Here is a 14,984-nt window from a genome sequence, read left to right on the forward strand (position 1 = left end):
TCAATGAAATCCCTATCAAGCTACCAATGGTATTTCTCAGAGAAATAAAACAAATAATTTCACAATTTGTATGGAAATACAAAAAAACCTCGAAGAGCCAAAGAAATCTTGAGAAAGAAGAATGGAACTAGAGAAATCAACCTGCCTGACTTCACACTATACTACAAGGCTACAGTCATCAAGGCCGTATGGTACTGGCACAAAGACAGAAACATAGAACAATGGAACAGAATGGAAAGCCCACAGGTAAACCCACGCACTTATGGACACAATATCTTTGACAAAGGAGGCAAGAATATACAATGGAGAAATCAGAATCTCTTTAACAAGTGGTGCTGGGAATCTGGTCAACCACTTGTAAAAGAATGAAACTAGAACCCTTTCTAACACCATACACAAAAATGAACTCAAAATGGATTAAATGTCTAAACGTAAGATCAGAAACTATAAGACTCCTTGAGGAAAACAAACACAAAACGCTCTCTGACATAAACCACAGCAGGATCCTCTAGGACTCACTTCCCTGATGAATGGAAATAAAAGCAAAAATAAACAAACAGGACCTAATCAAACTTAAAAGTTTCGGTACAATGAAGGAAACTCTACGCAAGGGGAAAAGACAGCTTTCACAATGGCAGAAAATGATAGCAAACAAAGCAACTGACAGAGTTAATCTCAAAAATATACAGGCAGCTCCCACAGCTCAATTTCAGAAAAATAAGTGACCCAATCAAAAATATGGGCCAAGAACTAAACAGACATTTCTACAAAAAAGACATAAAGATGTTTAACAAACACATGAAAAGATGCTCAACTTCACTCCTTATGAGAGAAGCCCAAATCAAAACCACAATGAGGAACCATCTCACGCCGGTCAGAATGGTGGCGATCAAAAAGTCTGCAAACAATAAATTCTGGAGAGGGAGTCGAGAAAAGGGAACCCTGACGCTGTTGGTGGGGATGCAAATTAGTACAGCCACGATGGAGAACACTGTGGACGGAGATTCCTTAGAAACCTGGAAATAGAACTGACATACGACCCAGGAATCCCACTGCTGGACATACACACCAAGGAAACCACAGCTGAAAGAGACATATGTACCTCTATGATCACTGCAGCACTGTTTACAACAGCCAGAGATGGAAGCAACTTAGATGTCCATTGGGAGATAAATGCTTGCATGATACAGGTTGGTTTGGGCTGGTGCAGTGAGATGACCCAGAGGGATGGGATGGTGCCGGGACCAGCCGGCAAAGAGAACAAGTCCCGATCGCAACAGCACAGAAGCCTGAGGAAAGAACCGACAGTAAAGGATGGGGTCGAGAGGACTGAATGCTCTGAGGCATGTCAGTGATTTGACTGAGTAGAGCAGCTACTTTTATACTAGTACAAGCAGGAAAAATAGTACATAAAAATGCCATCTGGTTCTTGCCACATCAATACAATTCTTTATCATAAGTGATTGCAGAAGCTTACACTCTGTTTTTAATATTCCAAGATAAACTAGGCATCTGCGATTAATACTCCTTAAGATAAGTAAAAATAGGTCTGTTTAAAGTAAAGATAAAAAAGACCATCTATTAACTTTCCAAGAGTCATAAAAACATGCTTTTATAAATTCCAGGAAACAGTGAACTAAGTGAAAGGTCACTACTATGTTTTTCTCAAGGAAGAACAAAGGAGACCTGGCAAATGTTTCACTACTTTATCGTGGCGTGGCGGGACAGGGAATGACCTCTTTCAAGATTTCCCAGGGACTTTTTGGGGCTTGAGCAGGGGAGCTCCCTGCAGGATGGGGATGGATGTGAGAGGGGGGTTCAGGATGGGACACATGAACATCCATGGCTGATTTCATGTCAATGCATGGCAACCACTACAATATTGTAAAGTAAAAACTGAATAAATAAATAAAACTTTTAAAAAAAACCAAAAAGATGTCCCTTGGGAGAAAAATGTAGAAAAAGCTGTGGCACATACACACACTGGAATATTACACAGCTATTCAAAAGAGTGCATTCGAATCAGATGGAATGAGGTGGATGAAACTGGACACTATTATACAGAGTGAAGTAAGTCAGAAAGATAAACACCAATACAGTATACTAACACAAATATAAGGAATTTAGAAACATGGTAACGATGATCTCATATGAGAGAGAGCAAAAGAAACACAAATGTGAAGAACAGATTCTTGGGCTCTGTGGGAGAAGGCGAGGGTGGGATGAATTGAGTGAATTGCATTGAAACATGCACATGATCATATGTGAAACAGATCACCAGTCCAGCTTCGATGCATGAGAAAGGCTGCTCAGGGCTGGTGCACTGGGATGACCCTGGGCGATGGGATGGGGAGGGAGCTGGGAAAGCGCTTCAGGATGGGGAACACATGTACACCCGAGGCTGATTCAAGTCAATGTATGGCAACAACCACAACAATATTGTAAAGTCACTAGCCTCCAATTAAAACAAATGAATCCATTTTCAAAAAATGAGTAAATGTCTCTTGCAATCAGACTTCGCTGGTCCATAGAATTCACAAAAAATCAATGGAGATTGCTGCCATGTCTTTCTCGAAGGGATCCTCACAATGCAGGGATCAAACCCAGATCTCCTGCATTGCAGGCAGATTCTTTACCATCTGAGCCACCACGGAAGCCCTAAATATGATACACATGAATAAACACATCTGTCTCCTCACGTGCTCACCTCGTCTGTGTCTGTGTGTGAGTGTGTGACTCACAAGCACCTAAAAGCCATGCTCAAGATGCAAACAAGGATATGTGCAATGCTATTAAAAATAGACACCATGCTGCTCATTATATCTGTCTCTAAATCACAAGAGATCTTCAGGTAATGATAACTAAACATGAACACACACACACACACACACAGACGATACTTCTGTCAATTGAAGCCTTGTGTTCCAAACGAAATATCTGTTTATGTTGAGAACTCTGCAGCCAGCATTGACTCCACTTGTATTTCATTTGGCTCCAAAATGCAGAAAAACGGACATCTTGGACTCTCACATATGCTTTAGGAAAAGTCAGCAGGAATATACAATACTCTGATAATACATAAGTGGATGAGAAATTCTGCTTTCAGGAGCTTTTGAAATGTGAGTACCTTAGATTTGGACAAAAACGGTTGAATGTTAGTCATATGACCCTCACAATCCGGTCATGAATAATACCGCCTCAAACACCCATGTTAAAGGGGGAGGGAGGAAAAGTCAAAACAACAGATGTGATTGTGGGGCAGGGAGAAGAATACACAGACAAATCATAGTTTGATATATTTGCACACAAAATTTAGTGGAAAACAATAATGTGTAGAGAAAAGTTTCTTTGAAATTAGAAATCCATATGCCAACAAAAAGAAGAAACTCATTCCATTCACTGCTCCATGTTTTACAACTAACACAGTGAGACTTGCAAACCTATATGTAGGGCTGAATGCAAGAAAGAGTCTGGCAGTAAAACACAGGCGGACACTCTGTGACCAAAGATCAGGAATTACTCATTAGAGTATACACCCAGAAGGATCCTTGAGTGGGAAAAGTAACCAGGCCTCTATCCAAGTATTGACATCTTTCGGGGACAACCTGAAGGAAGCACAAGAGAAGCCAGCGACGGGGGTGGGTGGTGGGGGAATATTGGCACATCTCTATCTGAAAAGAGGGGCTTCCCTTGTGTCTCAGACAGTCAACAATCTGCCTGCAGCGCAGGACTCTGAGACCTGGCTTCAACCCCTGCACCTCTAAGATGCCCTGGAGAAGGATGGGAATCCGCCCAAGTGTTCCTGCCCAGAAAATTCCAGGGGCAGACGAGCCTGGAGGGCTACAGCCCATGGAGTTGCAAAAAGTCAGACACCATTGAGCAGTATACATACCTTTAGTCTGAAAATGGACTGATGTGCAGAATACATAAAAAGCCTTCCAACTTCATACAAAAATTAAGAAATTATTCACTCAAGAATGAACAACTGAATTGGAGAGACACCAAAGAAAATAGACAAGTGGCAACCATATTTCCTCATTCATTCAGGGAATGGAAATTTCCTGGACGCCGTCACACTCTCGGTATAGTCTCTGTAAATAACAAGGCGGCTGACACAGACTCCGGGCAAGGATGGAGCAGAGGAAATTGCCATCTGTTGCTGGCAGGACTTGAAGGAACGAGGCAAATCATGAAAAACTGGAAATGTCGCCCTTTACACCAACATGGATGGCAGCATTAGGTGAAGTGAATCAAGGTGGACAAAGACAAATGCTCTATGATATCGCTTATATGGAAAATCTAAGATATAAAACAAACTGCTCAATATAACACAGAAAGCAGCAAATCCACAGATACGGAAAACAAACGACTGGTTAATAGTGTGATGGGGGCTAGGGGTTGAATAAGAGGAGGGAGTAAGAGGTACAAACTATTATCTATAAAATAACTGAGGGAAAGATATATGGTACAGCATAGGGAATAAAGCCTATATTTGACACCTATCAATGGTGTACATAAAAATTACAAGTCACTTTATTGTACATCGCTAACGTCTATAATATTGAACATCAATTATACTTCCATTTCAAAAGAAATAAAAATAGAAACACGTCCGAGGGGTGCCGTGACAACAAATTCTTCGTAAAAAACCCACACATGAATCTTTTAATCCAGACAATACCATCTTACACTTTAGAATATAAGCTTCAACTGACCCTTCAGTGCTAAATAAATAACATGGGACTTAGGCTTTGAGTCTTGGACTATTGTTCCCATTCTGCAATCTGACAACAGAAAAGATTGCAAGTATCAGAGTCCTGGAAATACCTCAGATGTCCTCTGATTTCTCATTTCATCTGAAGGCAAATGTCCAGGTCTACCTAAACGTTCCTTAAAATTAATCTCTCTATAAAATCCAAGGATTGCAAACAAAACCTCCCCTGCCAACCAGGATGTCAGAAGATGACGTCTGTGTAACCAAGGTCTTGGGACTAACCACTGTTTGACCATTATGTACTCCGCCAAGAGACCCATCCTATAAGAAGGGGGACCAATTCACAGCCTTTCCGACAGATAGGACGCCTTGAGCTTCTCTAGAAGGAGGACCACAAGACTCACAAGATGAAGGTTGTCGTCCTGATCCTGCTCCTTGGTCTGGTCTGTGCAGCCCAGGAAGCGCCAGCTGAGCTAGACCCCACACAGGTACCGAAACTCAGCTGATCTGGTAGAAGGCCTTGGTTCTGTGTGTGTGAGAGACAGAGGGGAATAGCCTTGTTTATGTGGATGAGCAGACTGTATATATCTATGCCACAGTCCATGTATCTACATGAACTAATACAACCCTCTCTTTCTGCTCTGTGAATTTTTCCCCCTCAACTTATTTCTCTCTGTGTGGGGGGGTGGGGGGGTGAATACTAACCATGCTATCCTTTAGGGATTGATGAAGTGTCAAGGTCTTAAGGTTGCTGTTTCAGCTATTTTAAGAAACCAAACTCTATGCTTTCTGCTCGAATATGAATGAGTATTTCATTTCACGTTATTCTGCAATGCAGGGGGTTGAATCCTACATTGTAAAAAGATTGAATTATCCTCTCTTCTGAGGTAAAGGCAGAGGCAATGATTGGGTTGGGTGTTGGTGAGAATCCAGTGAAAAGACTGAGGGATGTTTATGGAGACCTTCCTTCTTAGATTACAGCAGACTGGCGCAGCATTCTCACGGCCGCAGATAACAAGGAGAAGATTGAGGAAGGAGGCCCCCTGAGGGTATACATGCGTCGGCTTGAATGTACTGAAAACTGCTCTTCAATAGCCATTAAATTTTATGTCAAGTAAGCACAATCTCCTAAACTGAAAACAGTGAGACAGCTGGCTTCTGACATGGGGTCCCGTCTCCAAAGGGCAGTGAACGGTGTGAGTGAAGGCTGTGAAGATGCGTGTGTGAACTCTATCAATGCGTGGGTGTCCTCAAGCTCTGGAAAACAGATGATGACAGAGGAACATCTTGTCTGTTTGCTTTTCAGGTTTCAAGATGCATGCTTTCCACTCAATATAGTTGCAGAGAGAAAAGGGGAAGTCTATCGCACAGGATGTGAGTATGTGAGCTCTGCTGATGTGTGCCTCTTCCCAAGAATGTTAGACGCTCCGCTGTGTCCGGCCCTTTGTGACCCCATGGACTCGAGCCCGCCAGGCTCCTCTGTCCATGGGATGCTGCAGGAAAGACAACTAGAATGGGTTGTCATTTCCTACTTCAGGGGATCCTCCTGACCCAGGGACCGAGCCCAAATCTATTGCATCTCCAGCAATGCCAAGCAGTTTCTTCATTGCCGAACAACCTGAGAAGTCCCTTATTTAACTCTCAAGAGCAAATTTTCTTTAACAAAATAAATCCTTTACACAAGAAAAGTTCTTTTCGAGCATGTTGAAGAAGTAGAAACTGATTCGTTTAAATCTCACAGATAAGTACGAGAACAGTTAAAATGACAGGAAAAATTTCACACTAATTTCACTTAATCTGAAATCAAAAGCGACACTGGCTCAGACCTCAATCTCTATAGTTTCAAATTTAAAATATCTCAGGAGCAATGCTGGAATGTGAATTCACACAAAGTACCTATTTGAATTCATGGGGAAAATATACAGTGCAACATTCTAATCTTGGTCAGAGGCATTTTTTAATTTTTTTTATTTCATCTGTGGCCATTGGACACAGGACATAACTAGGAAACATTTCAGAGGATATATCTCTAGCATCTGGCAATACCTTCATTTCTACCTCTCTGATTACCTCTGTTCCAGAAGGTAACCTTGGTTTATCTAATAAGCCTTATTTTCACAGGATTTCCTTAAATTTATAGAAAATCTCTGTAACCATGACTCTACTTATGAATTTGGTCTAAAAACTCCTGAAAAGTTCAATTAGCTCTTGTGAGCTCATATGAGGTGATTGAGTTCCAACACCTGCTCTAGTTGCAATCACGAACGCTGCTGTTGTTCACAGACTGTTCAGGCTAGAAGACTGGAAGTCTTTTATGTCTTAAGATAAGGGCTCTGTGTAGAAAGCTTTCCAAGTTCACCAGCTGTTTCAACAGTTTCTAATCATAGACCACTAGAATTGGCAGGGACATAGAGACCAGCAATGACCTGGTCTCTATGAAGACTGATGATAGCACGTGAAGATCGTGACATGTCCAAATGAGGAGAAATTAATTCCATTGAGATTTGAATTTCCTTTTTCCTCACACAGATATGGGTGCAAATTTTTTCGAACTTATTCCTATCTCAGACAATGCATTAGCAATCTACAGTGAAAACTTTGATGGTGTGACAACTACAAAAGTGACTCATCTCCTCGGTACGTTATTGAATCTTATTCTGAGCAAACTAACAGTGTTCGTATTACCGTTATTTCATTTAAGGACAGAAATGCATGAACACCTTCTCTTTTATTAAGCAGACAAGAATAGAATATAGTTCACATGGGAGGATTCAGACTACAAGAGCCATGAAGCAGGGCTGCGGAAAGGTTGTCCACTAGAAAACTGAAGAAATGCATCCACTGGGGATTCAATCAGATGACTCTTTTAAAAATTAGATACACTCTCCCAGGAGGTGCAGTGAAATATTCCAGGATGCTCCGTGGCTTTCTTGATAAATATCACATATTGGAGTTGCTGGGTTTGGACACCAAAGTGAAGCAAGGATGGAACTTTGAGTTCAGACACTCGTAGGTCCTGGCCATGGCTGATTCCTCTTGAATAGAAATGCTTCTGTTTTTTTTGCCATAATCATTAAATGAATCCCTGAAACCTGAGCCCAACCCTCTGTAATCATCCCTGGATTACATGCAATCCTTCAGAAGCAGCCTGTTGGGTCATGTAAACTTTCTGACAACCAGCCAACCACAGGGTGCGTATTACACAACCCTTTACCCCTTCTGATATTATATCCTCAATGGGGGTCGGTGGCTCTTCTGTCTGGTCTCCGAGGATGACAGAACCTGAGTGCTTCTCTGAGTCCCATGTGCGGGGAGATTAGTGTGCTTCATGAAAACTCCAAAAAATGTATCCCCCGTTCATTGCAACATTATGTTCAGTCACGTCATGTCTGACTCATCAGGGCTCCATGGACTTCAGGATGCAAAGCTCCTCTGCCCTCCAGTATCTTCCAGAGTTTCCTCAAACTCATGTTGACTCAGCCAGTGATGGGCTCTACACATCTGAATAGACTAAGGTCCAGGAAAACCCCAGAGACGGAATTCTAGGATGCAGACAATGGGGACAGGAAGTTAGACTTGGGAGGATATCTGAGTCTCAGGACCCACCATGACTTTCTCCAACGTACCATTCCAGCGTGCATCTGACTTGGGGATGCTTAGGCTCACAGGAGAATGGTCCGTCGTTCACTCAGTAGTCGAAAGAGATCGAATGAGATAAAATGTTAACTATGTCGACTCTAACCCCTGAACATCTGAAGACCTGATGTGAACACTCAGACAACACTGTAGAAAATTAACTGATGAGCAGGCTTTAGGTGAAGGAAGAGGGCAATGGTGTGGATGAGACTGACTGGACATTACACGTAGGAGCTGGGGAGACTCTATAAGATTCCAAGGATTCTAACGCACACCACTTCTGCCCTCTTTGTCATTAAACGCAGCCATAGGAGACGGTGTCACTCAAGAAGAAATTCAGCAGTATGAGGAACTGAACAAAGAATGGGGGATTCCAACTGAAAATGTAGAAGATCTCACTGGAACAGGTAAAGCCAAGAGGGCAACAAGGATCCTAAATGAAACCACAGCATGAGGATACTCGATTCAAATTTCCTATTCAAATAGTAATCTTTTACAAAGGCTTCATGAAATAATCCTTTGAAACAGAGGCATGTCAATCATGATGTTTCCACTTTTTCATGCTCTTTCACAGACGACTGTCCTCCATAAGAATTGAGGGCCTCTACTGGGTGAGTAGAATAATGACATATAGAACACTGAATTTTCTTTCTAAGGGAAGACGTTTTCTGGGGCAAAACACTTTAATCATGGCATGTATACACAAGGGACTATAGTACTCAACTAGGTAAGAGAATGAAAAAATGCCATCTGCAGTAACATGGGCAGATCTAGAGATGATCATGCCAAGGAAGAAAGAAAGAGAAAGGCAAGTTTGATATCACCTCCATGAGGAACGAAAAAATATGGCACAAATGAACTGTTTACAAAGTAGAAACAGGCTCAGTCCAAAACCTCTTGATGCTCCCTAAAGAAAACATGGGGAGAGGGATACACGAGGAGTTTGGGATTAAGACATACACTCCTGGCTTGTATATACATGCATGTCTAACTGAGGGCTTCATGGGGTCTCTGAAGTAACGAACCCGCATGCCAATGCAGGAAATCTGGGCCTGATTCCTGGGTCAGAAAGATCCCCGGGAATGGGAAATGGCAACCCACTCCAGTAATCTGGCCTGGGAAGTCCCATGGAGAGAGGAGTCTGGCAGGCTAAAGTCCATAGAAACAGAAAAGTGCTGGACAGGACAAGCATAGAAACAACAACAACAAAAACTGCATAAAGCATCATGTCGCCATACACTTGAAACATAACACTGAACATCAACTACATTTCAATGAAAACTAGTTTTAAAAAGGAATAGGAACACAAAACTCTTTATCATGCCGCATGATAATGGCTCGGGATTCCGTAAGTGTAAGGATTTAAATATCTAAAATTCACACTGGTCTAGACTCCACAGTGAGATGCTTTGAGGAGACTGTGTGAAGACCTGAGCTGTGAAATACGCTGCTCCGCGGTGAATACCAGTCCGGATGAAAGACCATACAGCCATACAACCATCATGATGAAAAATAACATTTATAGGAGAAGTAGGAAGAACAGGTTACACAGGAACCTTCTACACCAGGGAACTGTGGAGATGTAACTCAGCAACTCGCAACATACCAGCTGGTCCACAACTCCTCACAAATAGTTTCATTGGGTGGTCGTTCTAAGCAACCTGCTCTGGGCAGACACACAGAGGGGCTTCTGCAAAATGGGTCATGAAGGCAAATTTCTTCACTGCTTTCAACAGGAGAGTTGCTATTTCCTGTTTCATTCTCTGACAAGGCCTTGTTAATCCTAATCAGCGCAATTACATTTTACTCCTTTTTTTTCTCCTTTTAGAGAAGTGAATGAAGAATGAAAACTTGCACCATCACAGCACTAATGTGCCACAATCAGACATATGATGATAAAAGTCATTCTCCATGAAATCCACATTTCTCCTCTCCCAGGAAGTCATGTGCCTGTTCACATGGCTTTCCAACTATGAATCTCCTCTGCCCTTGCTCATGTTACTGGATTCCTAAACTGATCAATAAAATCATTAATGCACACATGTCTAGTGAGCAAACATGCTATATTTGCAAATGCACTAAACACATAAACTCAAATATGCAGATAAACCACTGACAGTGAAGCAGGAGGTAACCCTGCCAAGGATGCTTGGTTTCAATCTTGAAAGCATCAAGAAGAGGAGATAGAATAAACCACAGATGGTAGTTCTACAGGGTTTATAAGGATCCTCCAGATGTCACGTGAGACATGGGATTGGTTGCTCAGACACCGTCAAATAGAATCTGAGCTGTCAGAAGCAGCAGCTGAAATCCACTCAACGATGTGGTGAAGCAACATCCATCTGCTGTGGGGGTTGCAGGCGGTGGTCATGATTTTGCAGAACACAGGCATGCATGGGCTTCCAGGGGGTGCACCAGTAAAACATGAACCTGGAAAGGCAGGAGATGCTGGAGGTGCTGGTCGATCCCGGGATCGACATGATGCTCTGGAGAAGGAATCTGAACCCCTCCAGTCATCTTGCCTAGAGTGTCTCAAGGACACAGAAGCCCGGTGGGCTATACAGTCCATGAGCTGGCAAGGAGTTAGACACAACTTCTCAAGTGAGCACACAGACACGTACAACAAAACTGAATAGTACTTACTCAACAAACAGAGCTGATGGTGGTTACAATGCATGGGGTCTGCTGTGCCCCACGTGGGCTGCTACTGACCAGCTCCAACCCAGAAAGCTCTGGTCTTCCTGCGGAGGCAGGTGTTGAGTCATCTGCAGGTCTGCAGAAAAGTCTCTCACAAGGGGTGTTTTAACATAATACTCATTGATTGGTGACGACTGATGGGAAAAAAGGAGCATTGTGCGTACCCACAACGGCCACGCCCCTGGAGCAGGCGAGAGACCAGGAAAGTGCCTAAGGGAGAAGGGAAAGAATAGGCAGTCCTAGAACACTGTGGAGCCCGTGGGTAGACTCCTGGGGATGTAGAAGGCTGTGTGCACCTGAAATGCTACAGGAGTTACAGCAAAGACAGAACAGATCCCTGCTCACCCAGGGCTCACTGTAAGCTGTACACACTTTGAAGGTCTGTTACATGCATACGAAGGTCTCTAACGGCAAGACAAGTGTGCCTGATCACTTGAATTGTTCTAAGAGAATGGAACAGAAGTGGATGAAACTAAGCTATGCCCACCTCGTGGATCACTGGCTTGTGAGCTGAGTGGTCTTGGGTGACAATAGAGCTATGAGCCATTTCCTGAAGGGCCACCCAAGACAGACAAATAGAGTAGAGAGTCTGACAGGACTTGATCCACTGGAGGAGGGATCCACCTGACCCACTTGATCCACTCTAGAAGTCTTTCCATGATAACTCCATGAACTGTATAAAAATGCAAAAAGATGGGACACTGCAAGTTGAGACCCACCCCACACAGATGTTGGAAAATGTCCACCATGCTACTGCGGAAGAGTGGAGGATACCTCATAATACTGTCAGAAACAGAGAAGCTATGCTCACTTAGGGCTGACTCCTGGGAAGCCAGCCTTTAAAACGAAACCTAGAATTAAAAACAGAAAGGAAGCTCAGCAGAGAGACTTTAAGAGGGGCGCATGGTTTTCAGAGTCCACCTGCCGATGCAGGGGACACACACGGAACCCCTAATCCAGGACTATCCCACGTGCCGAGGGGCATACTCAGCCCACGGGCCCCAGGTACTGAGCCTCGGCCCTAGACTCTGCAAGCGACAACAAATTAGCCACCACACTCAGAAGGATTCAAGGCTCAAGTAGAAGAAAGCTGAGCCAGCAACAAAGACCTAGTGTGTGTCTGCAAATAAAACAAAAAATCCTACCCGGAGGTGATAAGCACTGAGACACAGGGCAAACACTAATAAAGTTTTTAAGATTCTATGTGAAACACTTGCCTCTCAAATAATTCAAGGAACATTAGAAACAGAGCAGGACAATTATATGCACCAAGAAAACATTTTATCGTAAAAGTTATTTTCCAGGAAATTTATCCATCTCACAACGTACAAAATCCTGGGGAAAAGGGATCTACGCCAAGTGGATTGAGGTTAATCAGTGTGGATTGACGAACGCTTAAATTTTGCAGAGAGTCAGGACAAAAGTTTACTCAAAGAGTAAATGTGTATGGAGACCACAGGAGAAATCAACAAACGTCAAAGATGGTTCTTTGAGAAGATAAATAAAATAGGCAAAGCATTAGCCAGACTCATCAACAACAGGGGGAGAAGAATCAAATCAACAGAATTAGTATGAAGACAGAGAAATCACAACAGCCAACACAGAGATACACAGGATCATAAGAGACTACTATCACCAACTATATGCCAATAAAATAGACAACTTGGAAGAAATGGACATATTCTCAGCAAAGTATAACTTTCCAAAACTGAACCAGAACGAGATAGAAAATTTTAACAGACCCCTCACAAGCACGGAAGTAAAAACTGTAATCAGAATTCTTCCAGCAAACAAAAGCCCAGGACCAGACGGCTTCATAGCTGAATTCTACCAAAACTGTAAACAAAAGCTGAAAGATATCCTACTCACACGTTTCCAGAAAATTGCAGAGGACGGGACTATTTCAAACTCATTCTATGAGACCACCAACACCCAAATACAAAACCAGACAAAGGACACACAAAAAAAGGAAATTGCAGGCCAAGGATTCTTTAATATCTGCAAATGAGTCACTGTCTTAGACCACATTAGCAAATTGAAAAACAAAAATCATATGACTATCTCAGTTTGTAAAGAGAAACGATTTGACAAAATTCAACATCCATTTAAGATAAAAACACTGCTGAAAAAAAAAAAAAAACAAAAAAAAAAACACTCCTGAAAGGATTCATGGAAGAAACATATCTCAACATAATAAAAGCCATATATGATAAACCCACAACAAACAGTATCTTCAGTGGTCAAAAAATGACAGCATTTACGCTAAAGTCAGGAACAAGATAAGGGTGCCCACTCTCACCACCACTATTTGGCATAGTTGTGGAAGTTTTAGCCACAGCAATCAGAGAAGAAAAAGAAAGAAAAGGAATTCAGACTGGAAAAGAAGAAGTGAAATTCTCACTGTTTACAGATGACATGATCTTCTACATAGAAAACCCAAATACTCCACCAGAAAATTACTAGAGCGAATCAATGAATATAGTAAAGTTGGAGATACAAAATAACACTCAGAAATCCCTTGCATTCCTATCCACTACCAAGGAGAAAAGCCAAAGAGAACTGAAGGAAACAATTCCATTCACCCTTGCAATGAAAAGAATAAAACACTTAGGAATAAATATACCTAAACAAGCGAAAGACCTATATAGACAAAACTTCAAAACACCAATGAAAGAAATCAAAGAGGACACAAATAGATGGAAACATATACCATGTTCATTGATTGGAAGAATCAATAGAGTGAAAATGAGTGTACTACCGAAACCCATCTATAGATTCAATGCAATCCCGTTCAAGCTACCAATGGTATTTTTCAGAGAACTAGAACAAATAATTTCACAATTTGTATGGAAATACAAAAAGCTTTGAACAGCCAAAGCAAAATTGAGAAAGAAGAATGGAACTAGAGAAATCAATCTGCCTGACTTCACACTATACTACAAGGCTACAGTCATCAAGGCCGTATGGTACTGGCACAAAGACAGAAACATAGAACAATGGAACAGAATGGAAAGCCCACAGGTAAACCCATGCACTTATGGACACAATATCTTTGACAAAGGAGGCAAGAATATACAATGGAGAAATCAGAATCTCTTTAACAAGTGGTGCTGGGAATCTGGTCAACCACTTGTAAAAGAATGAAACTAGAACCCTTTCTACCACCATACACAAAAAATGAACTCAAAATGGATTAAAAGTTCGAACGTAAGATCAGAAACTATAAGACTACTCGAGGAAAACATACCCAAAACGCTCTCTGACATAATTCACAGCAGGATCCTCTAGGACCCACTTCCCTGATGAATGGAAATAAAAGCAAAAATAAACAAACAGGACCTAATTAAACTTAAAAGTTTTGGTACAATGAAGGAACCACTACACAAGGTGAAAAGACAGCTTTCAGAATGGCAGAAAATGATAGCAAATGAAGCAACTGACAGAGAGTTAATCTCAAAAATAGACAAGCAGCTCCCACAGCTCAATTCTAGAAAAATAAGTGAACCAATAAAAAAAGGGGGCCAAAGAAATAAACAGACATGCCTTCAAAAAGGACATAAAGATGTTTAACAAGCACATGAAAAGATGCTCAACCTCACTCATTATCAGAGAAGCGCAAATCAAAACCACAATGAGGAACCATCTCACGCCAGTCAGAATGGTGGCGATCAAAAAGCCTGCAAACAATAAATTCTGGAGAGGGAGTCGAGAAAAGGGAACCCTGACACTATTGGTGGCAATGCAAATTAGTACAGCCACTATGGAGAACACTGTGGATGGAGATTCCTTAGAAGCCTCGAAATAGAACTGCCATACGACCCAGGAATCCCATTGCTGGACATACACACCAAGGAAACCAGAGCTGAAATAGACATTTGTACCTCTCTGATCACTGAAGCACTGTTTACAACAGCCAGAAATGGAAGCCCCTTAGATG

At 42.0% G+C, this 14,984-nt stretch overlaps 1 protein-coding gene across 1 annotated transcript; it reads left to right on the forward strand.

Annotated features, from left to right (window-relative positions):
* The first annotated feature begins 5,121 nt into the window (after positions 1–5,121).
* LOC136153907 (allergen Bos d 2-like) lies at positions 5,122–10,249 on the forward strand. The gene is made up of 7 exons (XM_065916048.1): positions 5,122–5,202; positions 5,689–5,828; positions 6,021–6,088; positions 7,244–7,351; positions 8,656–8,757; positions 8,925–8,961; positions 10,179–10,249. The coding sequence occupies exons 1-6, from the start codon at positions 5,122–5,124 to the stop codon at positions 8,939–8,941; spliced, it is 516 nt and encodes a 171-aa protein (XP_065772120.1). The 3' UTR covers positions 8,942–8,961; positions 10,179–10,249.
* Positions 10,250–14,984: the final 4,735 nt, after the last annotated feature.

Source organism: Muntiacus reevesi, chromosome X, assembly GCF_963930625.1.
Source record: "Muntiacus reevesi chromosome X, mMunRee1.1, whole genome shotgun sequence".
Taxonomy (NCBI): Eukaryota; Metazoa; Chordata; class Mammalia; order Artiodactyla; family Cervidae; genus Muntiacus; species Muntiacus reevesi.

Coding starts and splice junctions, on each gene's coding strand:
- LOC136153907 (XM_065916048.1), top strand. CDS start 5,122: ATGAAGGTTGTCGTCCTGATCCTGCTCCTTGGTCTGGTCTGTGCAGCC. Junction 5,203..5,688: donor CTGAGCTAGACCCCACACAG/GTACCGAAACTC, acceptor CTTCCTTCTTAG/ATTACAGCAGACTGGCGCAG. Junction 5,829..6,020: donor GCCATTAAATTTTATGTCAA/GTAAGCACAATC, acceptor TTTGCTTTTCAG/GTTTCAAGATGCATGCTTTC.